Below are 23,012 nucleotides of genomic sequence, written 5' to 3' on the forward strand. Positions count from 1 at the left end.
AAATTCATAGATATATCTTCCGTTTTCACCTTCATTTTATAGCTGCATAATACCCCTTTTGTGGATGTACTATGTAATATTCAGCTGCTTTACTACATGTCATCAATTAGAGAATTCAAATTTGCATTTACTAACGGGTACAGTTGGTATTCTTGAGCATGTGTATTTTTGTATATTTAGACATTTATGTTCAGGACAAATTCCCAGAATTAGGATTGCTGGATTAAATAGGTAGCGTGTTAGATATTGCCAAATTCTCTGTGCTAGGCAGCCTCCAAATTGGCCCCCCGTCTCTGCTTCCTGGTATTTGAGGACTACCCTTGTGTAATCCTCTCATATTGTACCCTGATTGATGTGTGTAACCACCAGAATATGGCAGAAGTTCTGGTAAGCCAGTTCTGAAATTAGGTTATGAGAGCCCCCATATACCTGGAGCCCAAGTATTAAAAACAATTTTAGGCCGGGCGCTGTGGCTCAAGCCTGTAATCCCAGCACTTTGGGAGGCCGAGACGGGCGGATCACAAGGTCAGGAGATCGAGACCATCCTGGCTAACACGGTGAAACCCCGTCTCTACTAAAAATACAAAAAAACTAGCCGGGCGAGGTGGCGGGCGCCTGTAGTCCCAGCTACTCGGGAGGCTGAGGCAGGAGAATGGCGTAAACCCGGGAGGCGGAGCTTGCGGTGAGTTGAGATCCGGCCACTGCACTCCAGCCTGGGCGACAGAGCGAGGCTCCGTCTCCAAAAAAAAAAAAAAAAAAAAAAAAATTTTTAAAAAGAGCAACTCATGCTTCCTCATGTCAAAAGTTACTATAGGCCGGGCGCGGTGGCTCAAGCCTGTAATCCCAGCACTTTGGGAGGCCGAGACGGGCGGATCACGAGGTCGGGAGATCGAGACCATCCTGGCGAACACGGTGAAACCCCGTCTCTACTAAAAAATACAAAAAACTAGCCGGGCGAGGTGGCGGGCGCCTGTAGTCCCAGCTACTGGGGAGGCTGAGGCAGGAGAATGGCGTAAACCCGGGAGGCGGAGCTTGCAGTGAGCTGAGATGCGGCCACTGCACTCCAGCCTGGGCGGCAGAGCGAGACTCCGTCTCAAAAAAAAAAAAAAAAAAAAAAAGTTACTATAAAACTACAGAAATCAGGCTGGGTGTAGTGGCTCATGCTGTAATGCCAGCACTTTGGGAGGCCAAGGAGGGCAGATGAACATGTGTTCATAAAAAAATGAACACAACTTTTTTCTTAGTTCACATGACAAGTAAATCTTTGATAAATTAATTGGTTTTAAAGTTGTTGATAAAATTAGATCTCTTCAAAATTGTCAGCGTATATATTTTTGTCTGGGTTACCTGTCTGACAGTGTTATGTCTGTCTCTATTAGATATTTTAAGTTCATGAAGCTAAATCCAGTCTGAAACAATGATCTTTGTGCAGTTCTTTTGTAAGTGAGATTTACTTAATATTTTTGATTTAATAACAACAGCTATATCTTCTGGGTTATTGACAGAATAACCATGTATTTTGTGTAAGGTTTGAACTTTGGTAAACAATATTAACAGGATATAAAATTGATTAGTAGGCTGGGCGCAGTGGCTCAAGCCTGTAATCCTAGCACTTTGGGAGGCCGAGACGGGCAGATCACGAGGTCAGGAGATCGAGACCATCCTGGCTAACATGGTGAAACCCCGTCTCTACTAAAAAATACAAAAAAAAGAAAAACTAGCTGAGCGTGGTGGTGGGCGCCTGTAGTCCCAGCTACTCAGGAGGCTGAGGCAGGAGAATGGTGTAAAATCCGGGAGGCGGAGCTTGCAGTGAGCTGAGATCTGGCCACTGCACTCCAGCCTGGGCGACAGAGCGAGACTCTGTCCCAAAAAAAAAAAATTGGTTAGTAAAAAATAATTTAAAACAACGACTAGCTGTGTCAAATCTTAATTTTAATAAGTAATCTAGGTATAATTATTAAAAATTAAAGTAAGTAACTGGAAATGGATTAAATGTTTATAAATAAACTTCTTGTAATTTAAAATCTTAAATTAAATAATACTCATTAATTATCTGGGTCATATCCAAATAAGATATAAAGCAAACAAATTACTGAATAAATATAAGTTCATTCTTGGCTTCTTAAAATTTCTTTCTCTACAAAAAGAAAAATTTCTTTCTTTTTTTTTGAGATGGAGTTTCACTCGTCACCCAGCTGGAGTGCAATGGCATAGTCTTGGCTCACTGCAACCTCGACCTCCCAGGTTTAAGCAATTCTGTCTCAGCTTCCCAAGTAGCTGGGATTACAGATACCCCCAACCACAACAGGCTAATTTTTGTATTATTAGTAGAGATGGAGTTTCACTATGTTGGCCAGGCCGGTCTTGAATTGCTGACCTCAAGTGATCCACCTGTCTTCGCTTCCCAATGTGCTGGGATTACAGGCATGAGCCACTGCACACAGCTGGCTTCTTAAAATGTCTAAAAAGACTAGATATATTTTGGTCTATTACTCAAAATACAAATTTAGGAAAAAGCAATTTTTGTGCAAGAATCTTATGTGGTAAATTTTTGTCCTAACGTAAAATGATTGGTTGTACCAATATAAAAAGAGAAAACTGTAAGACTAAGACTGAAAGTTTAAGAAAATGGTTAAATGTCTAAACAATTTGAATAGGATTTATGAAAGATAGGCCTTACGGACAGTTTAATGTATGATTGTGTTGGCTAGGATTGAAAAGAAATTGTACATAGGTTTTTTTTTTCCTGAAAATTAAACAGTGGTGTTGGGTGCACTGATACAGAACCAGCGTCTGGTCCTCTACATTGAAAACAGAGTTTTTTTTGACATATTTATCTGTGCTTAATAAATTCGCAAGATGTTTTGTTTGTTCTAAAATCTGTTAGTGGCCATCTTCTAAGCTCTAGTTTCTATTTCTGCCACATTTTCTCCTGAGATTGATTTAATTTCTGTAGTTTTCAGGTTTTAAATACTATCCTCATCATTTAAAACAGTAATTTTATTTATCGAGCTGGAATTTCACACAGTTAAAAAAATTTGCCGGGCGCGGTGGCTCAAGCCTGTAATCCCAGCACTTTGGGAGGCCGAGACGGGCGGATCACGAGGTCAGGAGATCGAGACCATCCTGGCTAACACGGTGAAACCCCGTCTCTACTACAAAATACAAAAAAACTAGCCGGGCGAGGTGGCGGGCGCCTGTAGTCCCAGCTACTCGGGAGGCTGAGGCAGGAGAATGGCGTGAACCCGGGAGGCGGAGCTTGCAGTGAGCTGAGATCGCTCCACTGCACTCCAGCCTGGGCAACAGAGCAAGACTCTGTCTCAAAAAAAAAAAAAAAATTTGTAGAGATGATGATATGGTTTGGATATGTGTCCCTACCCAAATCTGATGTTCAACTGTAATTCCCAATGTTAGAGGTAGGGGCTGGTGGGAGGTGACTTGATCTTGGGGGGTGGATTTCTCATGGGTCATTTAGCCCCACCTGCCTTGGTACTGTCCTCGTGATAGATAGTGAGTTCTTGTCACTTGATTTGGTCATTTAAAGGTGTGTAGCACCTCCCCCCCCTCCTGCTCCTGCTTTGGCCACGTGACATGCCTGCTCCTCAGCCTTCTGCTATGATTGTAAGTTTCCTGAGGCCTCCCCAGAAGCCAAGCTCATGCCAGCAACCTGCTTCCTGTCCAGCCTGCAGAACTGTGAGCCGATTAAACCTTTTTTCTTTATAAATTACCCACTGTTAGTTATTTCTTTATAACAATGCGAGAACAGACTAATACAGATGGCATCTTGCTATGTTGCCCAGGCTGGTCTCAGACTCCTGGCCTTAAGTTATTCTCCTGCCTCAGCCTTTCGAAGTGCTGAGATTACAGGAATGAGCCACCATAAACAGAACCAGCCAATTGGTTGAGGTAGAGTTTTGGTTTTCAGATTTCTCATTCATATCTCAGAGGATCAACTTTTCTTGCATCTCAGTGTATGACATTTGCAGGTCATACATCATTGCCTTCTTTTTTTTCACATTGAGAAGGCCTGGGATGGTGACTGTCTCCAACTTTTTTGTCTGCTCCTGTAAGTTTTTCTTTGGTTCTAAATCGATTATTATAGCCTGACACTGAAATATTTATCATGAAGGCCTAGAAAAGCAATGTATTTCTTCTGTGTAACTTGATTCTGTATTCTTGGCTTTTCTTGATGTATCTAAATTGTTACACGCATAACCTTGGACATATTGCTAACTAAATTCAAGCACGCTTTTCTTCAGGTTCAACTTCCAGGTTATTTTTATTTTTATTTCATTTTTTGAGATGGATTCTCACTCTCTCACCCAGGCTGGACTTCAGTGGCACAATCTCAGCTCATTGCAACCTCTGCCTCCTGGGTTCAAGTGATTCTCCTGCCTCAGCCTCCTGAGTAGCTGGGTTTACAGGTGCATGCCACCCACTGCGGCTAATTTTTGTATTTTTAATAGAGAAGGGGTTTCACGATGTTGGCCAGGCTTGTCTCAAACTCCTGACCTCAAGTGATCCACCCACCTCGGCTACCCAAGTGCTGGGATTACAGGTGTGAGCCACCGTGCCTGGCCAACTTCCAGGTTATCTAAATGAGCTTCACATAAGGAGAAATAATCACACTGTAGAAGGTTTTTCTTTGCCTTTTTGGTAGCTAGTCTAAGAAAGGTTTTACAAGAAATTATCGAGATAATCTCCTGTGTTGCCTTTATTAAGTTTTTTATCACTTAAAAAAACACACACACACACACACAAAAATCTGGTTGGGCATGGTGTTTCATGCCTGAATCCCAGCAGTTTGAGAGGCCAAGGTGGGAGAATCGCTTGAGTTCAGGAGTTCAATACCAGCCTGGGCAACATGATGAAAGCCCATCTCTACAAAACACACACACACACACACAAAATTAGCTGGGTGTGGTAACGTGTGCCTGTAGTCTCAACTACTCAGGTGGCTGAGGTGGGAAGATCACTTAGGCCTGGGAGATCAAGGCTGCAGTGAGCTTTTGTGCTGCTGCACTCCAGCCTTGGCAAATGAGTGAGATGCTGTCCCCCATCTACCCCAAAATAAATAAAAAGAAACAACAAAAAACTCTGGGCTTTAAAAGAATTCATTTTTTCCCAGTAACTCTCTATATTCCCGTTAATGACTTTTGATTATTGCTGTATTTACATAGATTACTAACGAGTGACCTGTTATCTTATTTTAATCAAATGTTTTGAGCCTTTTAACATCTTTGACAAACTTCCCCAAATGCAAATTCTTTTTATTTTATTTTATTTATTATTTTTTTGAGACAGAGTCTCTCTCTGTCACCCAGGCTGGAGTGCAATGGCACGATCTTGGCTCACTGCAATCTTTGCTTCCTGGGTTCAAGTGATTCTCCTGCCTCAGCCTCCTGAGTAGCTAGGATTACAGGTGTGCACTATGACGCCTGGCTAAGTTTTGTATTATTGGTAGAGGTGGGGTTTCACCATGTTGGCCAGTTTGGTCTCGAACTCCCAACCTCAGTTGATCCTCCTGCCTTGGCCTCCCAAAGTGCTGGGATTACGGGTGTGAGCCACCACACCTGGCCTTCTTTTTTATTTTTTATTTTTTTGAGATGGAGTCATATGCTGTTGCCGAGGCTGGAGTGCAATGCCATGATCTCAGCTCACTGCAACCTCTGCCTTCCAGGTTCAAGCAATTCTCCTACCTCAGCCTCCCAAGTAGCTGGGATTACAGACACCCACCATCATGCCTAACTAATTTTTGTATTTTTTGTAGAGATGGGGTTTCATCATGTTGGTCAGGCTGGTCTTGAACTCCTGACCTCAGGTGATCCATCTGCCTTGGCCTCCCAAAGTGCTGGGATTACAGGCATGAGCCACCATGTCTGGTCTGTTTTTATGACTTTTATTCAAAAGATTGTTCTTTGCTCAAATGTTTTGTTTTTTGGAATTAAGAAACTGTTCTATTTTAACTTACCTCTAATATACATCTGTTTGATAAAGTATACTTTTGTGAGCCAAGGTCTCGCTCCGTCACTCAGGCTGGAGTGTAGTCATGCTGCTGTAGGACAGGCAAGCTTCAAATTGGGACTTAGGCCATGAGGGTTTTTGGCTTTGGCCAGGAAATAATTCAGGGTGAGCTGATGATAGAAGAAAGAGGCTTTATCAAAGAAGCAGTGTTACAGCCCTGGTGGTGTTACAGCTTTGTGACTGCTCTTATGGGGAACCTCATAGGCAGTGTGTTGAGAGTAGCAGCTCAAGAGTAGCAGCTCAGGGCAGTTTTGCAGTCATATTTATACCTACTTTTAATTACATGTAGATTAAGGGTCAGTTTATGCAGAAATTTCTAGGAAAAGGGTGGTAACTTTGGTCATCGGGTCGTTGCCATGGAAAGGGGTGGTAACTCCGGGTGTTGCCATGACAATGGTAAACTGACATGGCTCACTGGTGGGTGTTTCTTATGGAAAGCTGCTTCTGCCCCATCCCTGTTTTAGCTAGTCCTCAATTTTGTCCAGGTCTGAGCCCCACCTCTGGAGTTAAATTCTGCCTCCTACCTCAGTGTGATCACTGCTCACTGCAGCTTCAGCCTGCTGGGCTCAGGCAATCCTCCTACCTCAGCCTCCTGAGCAGGCTGATGTGCGTCACTGTGCCTGGCTAATGTTTAATGGAACTACAGATGTGCGTCACTGTGCCTGGCTAATGTTTAATGCCTGCCCCAGCTGCCTGGCTTCTCCCTGCTGTCCACACCTCCTCCTATCTTGGAGCAAAGTCAGGCCAAGCCGGCTCGTCATGAACAGCGGGACAGACATGAGAGAGTCCCGGGGCAAAGGGGTAGGTCCCTGGTAAGGTTTCTCCTGGCCAGGGAAGGCCTGAAGGCTGGTTGCCGGGCCACCAGTTCCACGAACTGGAGTGGTAACTGGTGCCTTTCCCAGGCCTGCCCATGGCCACCCATGGGCAAATTGGCATGCACTTCCTGCCCTCTGAGGCTCACAAAGTCCCTCTGGCTCAGCTAGAGCTGAGCAGACAGTGCCACTAGCAGAAGAGAGGAGGCTAATGTCTCTGCTGAGACCCTCAGAGACCACCGAAAAACTTGCCTGAGGAGAAGAGCTAACCTCTCCAGCGCCTCCTCTCTGCTGAGAACTGAACACTCGACGGACAACCTGCCTGCCCACAGAGGGGAGCTACTCACTATGGGTCTCCTCTGAGCTGTTCTTTTTTTTCTTGAGACAGAGTTTCGCTCTTGTTGCCCATCCTGGAGTGCAATGGCACAATCTCAGCTCAGCTGAGGCTCCTGCCTCAGCCTCCCAAATAGCTGGTCTGAGGATCTGAGGATCCGAGGTTGTAGGTGGAGCTCCTCACCGAGTGAGGGTGAGGACAGGGGGCTGGTCTCCTGAGGGAGTCTCCCGTCCTGGGTTTTGGAACCAAATGTTACACGCATCCGTGTGTAGAGATCGCCACAGGCTTTGTGTGAGCAACAAGGCTGTTTATTCACTTGGGTGTAAGTGGGCTGAGTCTGAGAAAGGAGTCAGCAAAGGGAGATAGGGGTGGGGCAGTTTTACAGGATTTAGGTAGGTAAGGGAAAGTTACAGTCAAAGGTGGTTATTTTTTGCAGGCAGGGGCGGGGGTCACAAGGTGCTGGGTGGGGAACTCCTGAGACTCATTGCCCAGGAGAAGAATGTCACAAGGTCAAGAGATCAGTTGGGGTGGGGCAGGAACAAATCACAATGGTGGAACATCATCAGTTAAGGCAGGAACTGACTGTTTCACTTCTTTTATGGTTCTTCAGTTGCTCCTGGCCATCTGGATGTATAAGTGCAGGTCACAGGGGTTATGATGGCTTAGCTTGTGCCCAGAAGCCTGACAAGGAGCTCAAGACCAACCTGGCCAGCATGGCAAAACCCTGTCTCTACTAAAAATACAAAAATTAGCAGGGTGTGGTGGTGAGACGTGCCTGCAATCCCAGCTACTTGGGAGGCTGAGGCAGGAGAATCGCTTGAACCTGAGAGGCAGAGGTTGCAGTGAGCTGAAATGGCACCACTGAACTCCAGCCTTGGTGACAAAGTGAGACTTTGTCTCAAAAAAAAAAAAAAAAAAAAAGAAGGAAAGCAAAGACGTTTTAAAGCAAGGCAAAAAACCCAGAAATTATTTTTAAAATCAATTCTTTTGGCTGCATAGAAAATGTGTTTTACAGGCCGGGCGCGGTGGCTCAAGCCTGTAATCCCAGCACTTTGGGAGGCCGAGATGGGCGGATCACGAGGTCAGGAGATCGAGACCATCCTGGCTAACACAGTGAAACCCCGTCTCTACTAAAAATACAAAAACTTAGCCGGGCGAGGTGGCAGGCGCCTGTAGTCCCAGCTACTCGGGAGGCTGAGGCAGGAGAATGGCGTGAACCCGGGAGGCGGAGCTTGCAGTGAGCTGAGATCCGGCCACTGCACTCCAGCCTGGGTGACAGAGCGAGACTCCGTCTCAAAAAAAAAAAAAAAAAAAAAAAAAAAGGTGTTTTACATCAAATGTTGAAATAGTAACACAGCAAAATACGTACTTATGTATTTTCTAGATGCATAACACATCGGCTCCTTCCCCTACGGCCCGCCCCGCTGTGGCCTCGCCGGCAGGCCTGGCTGTGACTTCAACCTTTTCCTCTGGGCCTGGCCCCACCTTCCTCGCCGCCCCCGAGAGTGGGCCCCGCCGCTTGCCCGTAGCCCGGCCCACAGGCCTGGCTCTAACCTCGACCTTGTCCTCTGGGCCCACTTCTGCCTGCAGCCCCCGCGCTGAGCCCACCCTAACGTCCTCCGCAGCCAAGCAAGAGAAAACTAGAATTTTTCTGCCTCGAGGAGGTCTTACGTGGCAGAAACTCTAGTACCAAAACCCCGCCCTGCCCGTGGCGGAGAGCTGAAATGACGTCAGCGGGGCGCCCTTCTTTCTGTGACGTCAGCTGTGAGCGCCTGAGAGTCTTTTTGCCTTTCAGAGTTAGGGCCTCTCTGTCGTTGGTGAGTTCCGCGGAGATGAAGTGGTTTAGGGGTAAAGGACCGGTTTGGCCCGGACCTTAGAGAGGCCCGGCCCACTCCTCTCGCGTCCGTAGGGGCCGCTGGCGTCCGCTCGGACCGTCGCTCCCCGGGAGGAGTCGGGCGTCTAGTTGCGGTGTCCGCAGGGTGTTTTCATCTGTGCTCCCCTCTCCAAAGGCCTCCAAAGCAGCGTTTGTGAATTTTTTTTCCAGCGGGAAAATAATTTCCGCCTTTTGCATCCACGTTGGCTCCGTCCCCAGGGTCCTTCCGGTTCAGGGACCTGGCGATTTCTGAGTTCGGTAAGCACTGGGTGAAAGTTGGTTCTAGGGGGCCTTTTCTGTCTTTTCTTATACAAACGAATATTTCATCTGTAAGTTTGGTTTCGTCTTTGTGCGTTGTATTTTATTTTTGACTATTACTTTCATGGCGAAAGATAAAGATACTAGGTTTATAGGGTGTGCATATTTGTGTATGTGAATACTAACGTTTGTAGACCGCCAAGTCTTTGTGCTAAAGAATACTAAAAATAATAACTTATTCTCTTCGAATGGAGTTCCTAGGCCCGTGCATCCCAAGAGAGCTTCACAATGAGACCTCCAGAAGGAAAGGATGAAGGCTTTATTATTTTAGTGTCACAATCATCAAATTTACAGTTAACTGGGTGGTTGGATTAAGGAATTCAAAACCAGGCTGGCCAAGATGGTGAAATCCCGTCTCTACTAAAAATCCAAAAAAAAAAAAAAAAAAAAAATTAGCTGGGTGTGGTGGTGGGGTCTTGTAATCCCAGCTACTTGGGAGGCTTAAGGCAGGAGAATCACTTGAACCCAGGAGGCGGAGGTTGCAGTGAGCCGAGATCATGCCACTGCACTCCAGCCTGGGGTGACAGAGTGAGACTGTTTCAAAAAAACAAACAAAAAAAACAAAGGATGTGTGTATTTTAAGCTACATTGATTATATATCAATGAAAAAAAAAAAGTTGGCTGGGTACAGTGGCTCACACCTGTGATCCCAGCACTTTGAGAGGCTGAGGCAGGAAGATCTCTTGAGCCCAGGAGTTTAAGATCAGCCTGGGCAACACAGCAAGACTCCATCTCTCCAAAAAAAAAAAAAAGAAAGAAAGTAAAATATTCTATACAGATGCCACCAAACTGAATATTTGTGGGCTTAGTCAGCCCTAGGACCCCCAGTTTGAGACCCCTGGGAGTAGGTGTGATCCATACCGGGAGTCCAGAACTGTGGTTTTTGTGACTTTAGGGTTTTAGTCTTATTGGTAGAATGAGGCCTATAGAGTTTTTGTGAATTTGGTTCATGGATAATTAACTGTGGAACGTTCACTGTTTATCATTATTTGACTCTCATTCTGTAGGTCATTGTTTGAGCCACTGTTTCATGTTTAATGATTGTCATTAATTTTTTTTTTTTTTTTTTTTTGAGATGGAGTCTTGCTCTGTCACCCACCTAGGCTGGAGTGCAGTGGCGCGATCTCGGCTTACCGCAACTTCCACTTCCCAGGTTTGAGCGATTCTCCTGCCTCAGCCTCCTAAGTAGCTGGGATTACAGGTGCACGCCACCATGCCTGGCTAATTTTTGTATTTTTAGTAGAGACGGGGTTTCTACTGTGTTGGTCAGGCTGGTCTTGAACTCCTGACCTCATGATCCGCTGGCCTCGGCCTCCCAAAGTGCTGGGGTTACAGGTGTGAGCCACCCTGCCTGGCCACGTAAAACCAAACTTCGGTGGAAAAAAATTAACCAGATAAATACTGTGAAAAGGTCTTCTCTTTGAAGACCCATATAACAGACCAGTGTTAGGCACAGAGCGGTTTGGCCTTGCCTCTCTGACAGTATGACCTGGGAGTGCAGGTTTGTTTGATTTGAGTGTTTCCAATCAAGGCCCTGTTGAGGCTACCCAATACTTAAAAGTGTATTGTGAGGTTTTTTTTTTTTTTTTTTTTTTTTTTTTTTTTTTTTGAGACGGAGTCTCGCTCTGTCGCCCAGGCTGGAGTGCAGTGGCCGGATCTCAGCTCACTGCAAGCTCCGCCTCCCGGGTTCACACCATTCTCCTGCCTCAGCCTCCTGAGTAGCTGGGACTACAGGCGCCCGCCACCTTGCCCGGCTAGTTTTTTGTATTTTTTTTTTAGTAGAGACGGGGTTTCACCGTGTTAACCAGGATGGTCTCGATCTCCTGACCTCGTGATCCGCCCGTCTCGGCCTCCCAAAGTGCTTGGGATTACAGGCTTGAGCCACCGCGCCCGGCCTTTTTTTTTTTTTTTTTTTAATGTGTGTGTGCAAAACTTGTACTTGCATTCAGGTTCTGGTTTACTGCTTCAATGTTTTTTTTTTTTTTTTTTTTTTTTTTTTTTTACTTATTTTTATTTTTATTTCTTTAGAGATAGGGTCTTGCTATGTTGTCGAGGCTGGTCTCAAACTTCTGGGCTGAAGCAATCCTCCCACCCTAGCCTCCCAAAATGCTGGGATTACAGGCATGAGCTACTGCCCCAGCCAATGTATATGTTTTGATGACTGATGATGAAGTATTGCTTGTTGATTATTGATTAATACCAACAGGAATCCCAGTAACCCTGTTTAAAGAGGAATGGAGATTGCCACTGTCCATTTAGATTAATGAGGTGTCCTGAAGTGATGTTGGCATCAATGAAAGGAGGGTTCTGGCACATTCTCATCTCACAGGATGGCAGCTGTTGATTTGTCCCATGGTAAGCCCTGTTGCTCTTTTTTGGATATCCTGCCCTAGGTTCTCTCTGCACAATATAGGGGCTAGTGGTTTGGGCTGCTGGTCATGTTGCTAATTCGTTTGGGAGGTGCTGAGCGGGGCCGGAACGTGCTCTTTTGTGAGTTAGCCCTTGCCTGGCTATGAGTTTTGGAAAGAGTACTGCATAATCTCCTGCATGAATTTTAATCAGCATGCTAGAGTCACATGCTCTGGGTGTATGTTTTCTTATGGGTGAAATGACACCGTTGTACTTTTCCTGACGGGCAGCACGGCTCATCGTCACCTTTAGGACTGCTCCGGCATTGTATGGCAGTAGGTTGTATGTTTGTGTTTTCTTTCTTTCTTTCTTTTTTCTGATACAAAGTCTCACTCTTTTGCCCAGGCTGGAGTGCAGTGGTATGTTCATAGTTCACCACAGCCTCAAACTCCTGGGCTCAAGCAATCCTTCCACCTCCGCCTCCCAAGTATCTGGGACTACAGGCACATGCCACCGTGCCTGACTGATTAAAAAATTATTTTTGTAGAGATGAGGGGGTCTATGTTCACTATGTTGCCCAGGGTGGTCTTGAACTCCTAGGCTTAGCAATCTTCCTGCCTCAGCCTCCCCAGGGAGGTGAGACTGCAGGTGTGCATTACCACGCCGGGCTCGTTGTAAAATGTTTTTGTAGATACAGAGTCTCACTGTGTTGCCCAGGCTGATTTCAAACTCCTCGCCTCAAGCAGTCCTCCCACCTCAACCTCCCAGAGCACTAGGATTACAGATGTGAGCCACTGCAACTGGCCTCATGTGTGTTTTCCTGATTTTGCAGGAATATATGGGAATTTCATACTAGGAGGTAATGACCTCTAGGTAGGTGGATGTGGGGATTATGGTCTGCTCGGGGTTCTCATGCCTTTCGTTTTCTTACAGGACATTATCTTTCTGGGGACCCAGTTTGCCTTCATGAAGAAAAGACACCAGCAGGAAGGATAGCGTCTGACTGCCTAACAGGTTGTTATCAGGTAAAAAGCAGCTGTGTCCTTATACGCAGTGACATACTTGCATCCACCAGGTAGACACATTTCCCTCTAGACAGACTTGTCTCCGGGCTTCTTTGTTTTTTTTTTTTTTTGAGACGGAGTCTTGCTCTTTTGCCCAGGCTGGAGTGCAGTGGCGCTATCTCGGCTCACTGCAAGCTCCGCCTCCCGGGTTCACGCCATTCTCTGGCCTCAGCCTCCCAAGTAGCTGGGACTACAGGCGCCCACCACGGCACCCGGCTAATTTTTTGTATTTTTAGTAGAGACGGGGTTTCACCATGGTCTCGATCTCTTGACCTCGTGATCCGCCTGCCTCAGCCTCCCAAAGTGCTGGGATTACAGGAGTGAGCCACCACGCCCGGCGTCTCCACGCTTCTTAAAGCAAATAAAGAGTCATTCAAGGACTGAATCCCCATTTGAATTTACCCAAAGAATGGGGCCTCCCATATAGGAAGGTGTTAACTTGGAAATCATCCCAGGCTGGTCATGGTGGCTTACACCCATAATCCCAGTACTTTAGGAGTCTGAGGCGGTCAGATTGCTTGAGTACAGGAGTTCAAGACCAGCCTGAGCAACATAGTGAGACCCTGTCTCTACAAAAAATTTAAAAATTAGCTGGGCAAAGTGGTGCATGACTGGACTCCCAGCTACTTGGGTGGCTGAAGTGGGAGGATCACTTGAGCCCTGGAAGTTGAGGCTGCAGTGAGCTGTGATTGTAGCACTGCACTCTAGCCTGGACAACAGAGCGAGACTCTGTCTCAAAAAAATAAAAAAAAATAAAGTGTCCTTTCCTCAAGTTGTTTATCAGCATTGATCAGATGTCTGGAATGTGCTGAGCAATGTGCTCAAATAGATGGAAATAAGATGAGATCTCGGCCAGGCACGGTGGCTCATGCCTGTAATCCCAGCACTTTGGGAGGCCAAAGGGGGCAGATCATGAGGTCAGGAGTTCGAGACCAGCCTAGCCAGTATGGTGGAACCCCATGTCTACTAAAAATACAAAAAATTAGCCGGAAATGGTGGCACGTGCCTGTAATTTCGGCTACTTGGGAGGCTGAGGCAGGAGAATTACTTGAACCCAGGAGGCGGAGGTTGCAGTGAGCTGAGATCGCACCACTGTACTCCAGCCTGGGTGACAGAGTGAGACTCCATTTCAGGAAAAAAAAAAAAAAAAAAAGAGAGAGATCTTCCTAGTCTGGCTGTGCTGAGATAAATTCATATTCAAGGCGTGCCATTAATGAGCTATGAGTGGAGGAGATGATAGTGAGTATGTTTAGGGAGTGAGGAGTTTCTAGGACCCTAAACCCTGGGGCTGGTCATTGCAGCCCTTGGAATCCTGCGTAGGCATTGGGTCCCCCTTCCTCATTCTCCAATTAAATGCTGATGGACTTGTTACTTGGCTCCAACCAGCGTTGTGTGTGATGCTTTAGGATTCAGTGACCTTCGACGATGTGGCTGTGGACTTTACCCAGGAGGAGTGGACTTTACTGGACCCAACTCAGAGAAGCCTCTACAGTGACGTGATGCTGGAGAACTACAAGAACCTGGCCACAGTGGGTAAGACTGGCCTCATCCCTTGCAGCCTCCTATGGAACTGATATGTACTTACTGTTTTGCAGCATTGGCAATGTCAACTCCGAATACAAAGAGAAATAATAGAGACATAGTCCCTGTCCTAAATAGATTTTAATCTACTGTGACCATTCTCAAAATGTGGTCCAAGATTAATAGCAACACCATCTGCCTGTTAGAAATGTACATTTTCCTTCTGCACCCAGAAACCTGAAGTTGGAGTCCAATCATCTGTGTTTGAAAAGTTCTCTTAATCCCAGGACTTTGGGAGGCCGAGATGGGCGGATCACGAGGTCAGGAGATCGAGACCATCCTGGCTAACACAGTGAAACCCCGTCTCTACTAAAAAATACAAAAAAACTAGCCAGGCGAGGTGGCGGGCGCCTGTAGTCCCAGCTACTCAGGAGGCTGAGGCAGGAGAATGGTGTAAACCCGGGAGGCGGAGCTTGCAGTGAGCCGAGATCCAGCCACTGCACTCCAGCCTGGGAACAGAGCGAGACTCCATCTCAAAAAAAAAAAAAGAAAAGTTCTCTGGATGACTCTGATACATAATAATGTTTTCGAAAACGCTGGGGTAGTTGTTTCCCCAGAAGAACGAAGATCTCTGTTATACTTCGTTATTTCGTATTTGTTGTTGTTGTCGTTCTTGTTGTTTTGAGACAGTTACTCTGTCATGCAGGCTGGAGTGCATTGACATGATCTCGGCTCACTGCAACCTCTGCTTCCTAGGTTTAAGCAATTTTTGTGCCTCAGCCTCCCGAACAGCTGGGAATAGCTGGGATTACCGGCATGCGCCACCACACCTGGCTAATTTTTTTTTTTTTTTTGTATTTTTAGAAGAGATGGGGTTTCATCATGTTGGCCAGGCTGGTCTCGAACTCCTGACCTCAAGTGATCCTCCTGCCTCAGTCTCCCAAAGTGCTGGAATTACAGGCATGAGCCACCACACCTGGCCATTATTTTGTGTTTGATCAAAAGTCTTAGTGCTTTTTAAATGTGTACATAAGCCTGGATTTCGGTTTTAGGGGACAGAAGTAACCAGACTGTTTGGGGCACAGTCAGAGTTGTTATTTGCATTTTTAGCCCTTTTGAAATAGCTTCACCACTGTCATTAGGTCTGTAGTTCCTGAATCATAGAAAGGTTTGTAATCTCTTGTATGAGCCTCTTCCATTAATGTATTTCTCTGTGCTCAGGAGGTCAGATCATCAAACCCAGTCTGATCTCTTGGTTGGAACAAGAAGAGTCAAGGACAGTTCGGGGAGGAGTTCTCCAAGGTGAGTGTTCATGAAGAACAACTCTGGTTGATGAGAAGTTCAGTCCGTTTGGAAGCATAATTAGGAAACTTTTTAACATGTACTTTCTCCATGCAGGTTTAGATAAAGTTAGGAAATATTTAACTTCCCACACGCTTTTACTTACAGAACAGTCCCCCCTTGTCTGTGATTTCACTTTTCACAGTTTCAGTTATCTGCATTCAACCATGCTCCAAAAATATTAAATGGAAAACTTGGCTAGGCATGGTGCCCCACACCTATAATCCCCACACATTGGGAGGCCTAGGTGGGTGAAATCATTGAGCACAGGAGTTCAAGACCAGCCTGGGCAACATACCGAGACCCTTGTTTCCACAAAAAATACAAAAATTAGCTGGAGGTGGTGGGATGCACCTGCTGTCCCAGCAACTCAGGAGACTGAGCTGTGAGGATTGATTGAGACTGGGAGGTCAAGGCTGTGGTGAGATGTGATTGCACCACTGTACTCCAGCCTGGGTGACAGAGTGAGACCCCCGCCACTGACCCCCACTCTGCAAAAAAAAAAAAAAAAAAAAATTCTAGAAATAAAACAATTCATAAGTTTTAAATTTCTCATCGTTCTCAGTAGCATGATGAAATCTTATGTCATCCTGCCTGGGATGTGAATCATCCATTTGTCCAATATATCTGTGCTGTGTACACCACCTGTCAGTCACGTAGTGGTCATCTCAGTTACCAGATCGAAGAATCACAGTATGTACAGGGTTCAGAACTAGCCATGATTCAGGCATCCACCTGGGGTCTTAGAACACTTCTTTGTTTAGATATACGCTCTTTTTTCAGAAATTTCCTACTTTTATTTCCTGATACTCTCTATTCACTATCAGTTTTAATTTTCATAGCATCAATTTGGAATAAATGATTGAAAAGTTTTACCACATGTCCTTGTCTTGGCCAGTTTTACCCCCTTTGGATCGTTTACATCAAAACCAAATTTTTAATGTAGCCCAGATCCCCAAATGTCTTTCTGCTTTTTCTTGCCATGTTTAATTTGAAACAAATAGAAACAAGTCATATTGTTTTCAACTCTTTCCATTTCATTCTGCAAATCCTTTCATTTGTTCTTGTTGTGGTTCACTCGTTGCCAAGGCTGGAATGCAGTGGTGTGATCTCAGCTCCTTGCAACCTCTGCCTCCCAGATTCAAGAGATTCTTCAGCCTCAGCCCCGTGAGTAGCTGGGATTACAGGTGCTCACCACCACGCCCAGCTAACTTCTGTATTTTTAGTAGAGATAGGGTTTCGCCATGTTGGCCAGGCTGGTCTCAAACTCCTGACCTCAAGTGATCCACCTGCCTTAGCCTCCCAAAGTGCTGGGATTACAGGCGTGAGCCACAGCGCCTAGCCTGAGTCCTTTTCTTTGTCTGTTTTATTTCAGGATGGGAAATGCAACTTGAAACCCAATGGTCTACACTTCAGCAGGACTCTTTGACGGGTCAGACATCCATTGGGATGCAATTGGTAAGATTTGCAAGGGATATTTTTTATCTTCCACCCTCAGAGAAAATCAGGAATTCTATTATGGGAAGTCAGCAAAAATAAGAGATATTTGAGAGAAGTTGCATACACACAAGAGGAAGCAAAGAATCTGGGGATGCTCCAAATGTATTGTGAAACTTGTTTCTTCAGAGCTTTTACACATTCCCACATATGTAACTAGGCATTGAGTTTTGTTTTGGTGTTTCTTTGAAACGAAGTATTGCTCTGTCACCCAGCCTGGAGTGCAGTGGTGCAATCATGTCTTGACCTCCTGGGCTCAAGCGATCCTCCTACCTCAGCCTCCCTTAGTAGCTGGGACTACAGGCATGTACCACCACACCCAGCTAATTCTTTAAAATTTTTGTGGAGACAGGGTCTCGCTGTGTTGCCCAGGCTAGTCTCGAACTCCTGTGCTCAAGTGATCCTCCGCCTCAGTTTACAGAAGCGCTGGAATTACAGGCATGAGCCACCACATCTGGCTTAGGCTATGAATTGTTTTTGTTTTTTTTTGTCGAGACGAGGTCTTGCTGTGTCACCCAGGCTGGAGTGCAGTGGCACAAACATGGCTCACTGAAGCCTTGACCTCTTGGCTCAAGTGATCCTCCCACCTCAGCCTCCTACGTGGTTGGGACTACAGGAATGCACTACCATGCCCAGCTAATTTTTTTTTTTTTTTTTTGAGATGGAGTCTTGCTCTGTCACCCAGGTTGGAGTGCAGTGGCACGATCTCGGCTCACTGCAAACTCGCTTCCTGAGTTCATGCCATTCTCCTGCCTCAGCCTCCTGAGTAGCTGGGACTACAGGCGCCCACCACCACGCCTGGTTAATTTTTTTGTATTTTTAGTGGAGATGGGGTTTTGCCATGTTAGCCAGAATGGTCTCGATCTCCTGACCTTGTGATCCACCCGCCTTGGCCTCCCAAAGTGCTAGGATTACAGGTGTGAGCCACCACGCCCAACCCAGCTAATTTTTTGATATTTTTTGTAGAGATGGAGTTTCGCCATGTTGCCCAGGCTGATCTCTAACTCCTGGATTCAAATGATCCACCCACCTTTGCCTCCCAAAATGCTGAGATTACAAATGTGAGCTACTGCACCCATCTAGACACTGAATTTCAAAAACAATTTCTTGGAATTCTACAGAAATATGTTTTCATTATTATTATTATTATCTTGAGATGGCGTCTCACTTTGTTGCCCAGGCTGGAGTGCAGTGGCACGATCTCGGCTCACTGCAACCTCTGCCTCCCAGGTTCAAGCGATTCTTGTGCTCAGCCTCCCAAGTAGCTGGGATTACAGGCATGTGCCACTAAGCCCAAAAATAAATTTTTGTATTTTTAGTAGAGACAGGGTTTCACCATGTTGGCCAAACTGGTCTTGAACTCCTGACCTCAGGTGATCTGCCCCGACTTGGGCTCCCAGCGTGCTGGGATTTACAGGCGTGAGCCACCACACCTAGCCAAGATTAAAGTAGATGGCACAACATTCTAGAATAAGAGTTAAGTTGTACCACTTAAAATAAATCTACAGGGCAGGACCTGAATGTGAGTAATAAAAATGGCATCAATTATAATCAACATTATAATGTTTGTAGGTTCAGATGGGTACGTCTGTTAATATGTTTGAGAAAAATCCTTAAATCATCATCATCCCTTCAACAGGAAGGAAAACACAATGGAGGGGAACTCTGTGACTGTGAGCAATGTGGAGAAGTCTTCAGTGAACACTCTTGCCTTAAGATGCACATGAGAACTCAAAGTACAGGGAGCACTCATGACTGTAATCAGTATGGAAAAGATTTCCTTACTCTGCATGAGAAAACCTCTACTGGTGAGAAGTTTAATCAGAGTGAAAAAATCTTCAGCCTGACACCAAATATTGTATACCAGAGAACTAGCACACAAGAAAAGTCATTTGGATGTAGTCACTGTGGAAAATCCTTCATTAACGATTCATACCTTCAGGCACATATGAGAACTCACAATGGAGAAAAACTCTATGAATGGAGGGATTATGGGCCAGGTTTTATTGACTCCACAAGCCTTTCTGTGCTTATAGAAACCCTCAATGCAAAAAAGCCCTACAAATGTAAGGAATGTGGAAAAGGCTATAGATACCCAGCCTACCTCAGTATTCACATGCGAACCCACACTGGGGAGAAACCATATGAATGTAAGGAATGTGGGAAAGCCTTCAATTATTCCAATTCATTTCAGATACATGGAAGAACTCACACTGGAGAGAAACCCTATGTATGTAAGGAATGTGGGAAAGCCTTCACTCAGTACTCGGGCCTTAGTATGCATGTACGATCTCACAGTGGAGACAAGCCCTACGAATGTAAGGAATGTGGGAAATCCTTCCTTACATCCTCACGCCTTATTCAACATATAAGAACTCACACTGGAGAGAAACCTTTTGTATGTGTTGAATGTGGGAAAGCCTTTGCAGTTTCCTCAAATCTTAGTGGACATTTGAGAACTCACACTGAAGAGAAGGCCTGTGAGTGTAAGATATGCGGGAAGGTATTTGGATATCCCTCATGTCTTAATAATCACATGCGAACGCACAGTGCCCAGAAACCATACACCTGTAAGGAATGTGGGAAGGCTTTTAACTATTCCACCCACCTTAAAATTCACATGAGAATCCACACTGGAGAAAAACCCTACGAGTGTAAACAGTGTGGAAAGGCCTTCAGCCATTCCAGTTCATTTCAAATACATGGAAGGACTCACACTGGAGAGAAGCCCTATGAATGTAAGGAGTGTGGGAAAGCCTTCACGTGTTCCAGTTCTTTTAGAATTCATGAAAAAACTCACACAGAAGAGAAACCCTATAAATGTCAGCAGTGCGGGAAAGCTTATAGTCATCCCCGTTCACTTCGAAGACATGAACAAATTCACTAGTGAGAAACTCTGTCCATGTAATACATGTGGGAAAGCTCTCATTTGTTTCAGTTCACTTCAAAGACATGAATGAACTCACTCTGGAGAGAAGAAAGTCTACGAAAATTATTTAATTCCTGTGATGCCAGCACTTTGGGAGGCTGAGGTAGGCGGATCACTTGAGGTCAGGAGTTTGAGGCCAACCTGGCGAAACCCTGGCTCTACTAAAAATACAAAAAATTTAGCCAGGCATGGTGGTGGGTGCCTGTAATCCCAGCTACTTGGGAGGCTGAGGCAAGAGAATCGCTTGAACCCAGGAAGCAGAGGTTGCAGTGAGCAGAGATCGTGCCACTGCACTCCAGTCTGGGCGATGAGACTCCGTCTCAAAAAAAAAACAAAAAAATTATTTGATTAAATTGAGTCTGTTAGGGTACATCCCTAATCCAGTATGACTGGTGTCCCTATATGAAGAGAAAGACACAACTGGGATGACAAATAGAGAAGATGATGTGAAGTCATCAGATGATAGCCATCTGCAAGCCAGAGGGCCAGGACAGATCCTTCTATCAAGACCACCAACCCTGCTGGCACCTTCATCTTGGGCTTCCAGAACTTTGAGCAAATAAACTTCTCTTGTGCGAGCCACCCAGTCTGTGGTGGTTTGTTGTGGCGGCTCTAGCAAGTGAATACAGTAAGCAATAAGCAAAAACGTTTATAGATTGTCCAAAAGCCTTAATATTCACATGCAAAGCCATGCTGGAGAGAAACTATATGAATGTAAGACATGGGAAAGCCTTCATTGAGTCTTCAGTCCTTTCTACATACCGGAGGAATTACGTAGGAGAGAAATTGTATGAATGTAAGGTGCATGAAAAGCCTGTGAATGTTCACTGTATTTGTATTTTAATATTCACATGCAAGTTGTCTGGATATAGACCGTATGAAAATAGAGGGGAAAAAAGGAAAGAAAGTTTCTTTTACTGTGAAAGTAAGGAATGTGACCCAATACACCATATTGGAACTTGGAGTGGACCGAAACCCCATTAGGATTGTGGAAAAGCTTACGTTAATGTTTTCTACCTTCTAGAAGGTGTAAGAAGTCAAACTGGAGAGAAGCCTTCTACCTGTAATGCATGTAGGAAGCCTTACATTAATTCCACAGAAATTTTTTTTTACACATCTAAAATTACCTCAAAACCCTGGGAAGGTAAGGAATGTGGTATATCCTTTAAATATTTCACATGCCATAATATTTACCTGAATTCTCATAATACTGTACTGTTTCTTGAGTAGTGTTAGTACCTTATACTATCAAAATAATCCTAAATCCTCCCTCAGACCTTCCTTCATTACTGTATTTCACTTATATGCATATACACACACACAAAATTAGCATATGTAATCTAATACATTGTAGCTGTTTTTCAGAAGTTACCTGTTAGATCAATTAAGAATTAGAAAAATAAACATTTTTATTTTACTTCACTTCTATGCTCAAAGTTGGATGTAATTCTTATACTTGATCCTCAAAACTTAAAGCATTTTCCCCCTCAGGCTTCTATGAACATTTTTGTTATCTTTGATATTCTGTTATTTTTAAATGATATGCCTAGGTATAGGTTTTTGGTGCTTGTCCTGCTTGGTGTTTGCTTAGCCTCCTGGATTTGTGTTTTGGCGTCAGTTAATTTTGAGAAATTCTGTCATTATTGTTTCCAATGTTTCTTTCCCTTTTTGTTCTTTCCATCTGATATTTCCTTTATATGTAGGATACAACTTTTCTAGGTATTCCACAGTTCTTATATCTTGTTTTTTTATTCTTCTCTTTGCTTTTCAGTTGTGGATGTTTCTACTGATATATTCTCAAGCTCTTTAGTTGTTTTCTGGCCAATAATAAGCCTACCAAAGACATTCTTCATTTCTGTTGCTGTCTTCAATCTCTTGCAATTCTTTGTGGTTCTTAGAATTTCCGTTCTTTGTATTTACACTGTCTGTCTGTTCTTGGATGCTGTCTGCTTTATCCAGTAGAACCCAGGGCATATCAATCATAATTGTTTTAAATTCCCAGTCTGATAATTTCAGCAATCCTGCTCTGTCTGGTTCTGGTTCTTACTCTTTCTCTTTAAACTAACTTTTGCCTTTTAGTATGCTTGTAATTTTTCCTTAGCTGGACATGGCATACTGGATAAGAGGAACTGCTGTAAGCAGGCCTCTAGTAATGGTGGTAAGCTGTGGGGAGAGGGGCAGTGTTCTATTGTCCAGGGATTAGATGTCACTCTTTTAGTGAGTCTGTGCCTCTGCACTGTGAACTTCATAATTTTTCCCACCCTTTAGTTGGGTCAGGATGTATAGAGTTGGCTGGAGTTGGATATTTCCCTTCCTGTAGGTCACTGAAGCTCTGACTAAAATTCTGGGTGCGGTGGCTTATGCATTTTGGGAGGCCAAGGCAGGTGAATCACCTGAGGTTGGGAGTTCGTGACCAGACTGAATCGCTGGAATCCAGGAGGTAGAGGTTGCAGTGAGCCGAGATTGTGACACTGCACTCCAGCCTGGGCAACAGTGAGATACTCTCAAAAAAAAAAGAAAAAAGAAAAAAAAGGCCAGGCATGGTGGCTCATACCTGTAATCCCAGCACTTTGGGAGGCTGAGGCAGGTGGATCACGAGGTCAGGAGATCGAGACCATCCTGGCCAACACGGCGAAACACTGTCTCTACTAAAAATACAAAAAAATTAGCTGGGCATGGTGGTGGGCACCTGTAGTCCCAGCTACTCAGGAGGCTGAGGCAGGAGAATGGCGTGAATCCGGGAGGTGGAGCTTGCAGTGAGCCGAGACCTCGTTACTGTACTCCAGCCTGGCCGACAGTGCGAGACTCTGTCTCAAAAAAAAAAAAAAAAAAAAAAAAAAAAATATATATATATATATATATATATATATATATATATATATATATATATATATAATTGATGCTCAGCCCTTCTTGAACATGAACTCATAGTGAACAGAGCCCCATGAAA

At 44.8% G+C, this 23,012-nt stretch overlaps 2 protein-coding genes across 16 annotated transcripts in view; one reads left to right on the plus strand and one right to left on the minus strand.

Moving 5' to 3' along the window:
* The window catches only part of PIN1 (peptidylprolyl cis/trans isomerase, NIMA-interacting 1), a 429,836-nt gene that overhangs the window by 261,709 nt on the left and 145,115 nt on the right, over window positions 1-23,012 (minus strand). The window lies entirely within an intron of this gene.
* ZNF426 (zinc finger protein 426) lies at window positions 8,668-21,484 on the plus strand. 6 transcript variants are annotated; one of them, XM_050770391.1, is made up of 8 exons: window positions 8,932-8,987; window positions 9,215-9,301; window positions 11,568-11,716; window positions 12,644-12,735; window positions 14,181-14,307; window positions 15,517-15,597; window positions 17,012-17,094; window positions 18,773-21,484. In XM_050770391.1, exons 3-8 carry the CDS (start codon window positions 11,692-11,694, stop codon window positions 20,018-20,020), a joined length of 1,656 nt encoding a protein of 551 aa, XP_050626348.1. In that variant the 5' UTR covers window positions 8,932-8,987; window positions 9,215-9,301; window positions 11,568-11,691; the 3' UTR covers window positions 20,021-21,484. The 6 variants fall into 6 exon arrangements, with proteins under 6 accessions (XP_050626351.1, XP_050626352.1, XP_050626347.1 ...); XM_050770394.1 differs by lacking the exon at window positions 18,773-21,484 and adding an exon at window positions 18,100-18,758 and having other exon boundaries at window positions 8,668-9,301; XM_050770390.1 differs by having other exon boundaries at window positions 8,707-9,301.

Source organism: Macaca thibetana, chromosome 19 (assembly GCF_024542745.1).
Source record: "Macaca thibetana thibetana isolate TM-01 chromosome 19, ASM2454274v1, whole genome shotgun sequence".
NCBI lineage: Eukaryota > Metazoa > Chordata > Mammalia > Primates > Cercopithecidae > Macaca > Macaca thibetana.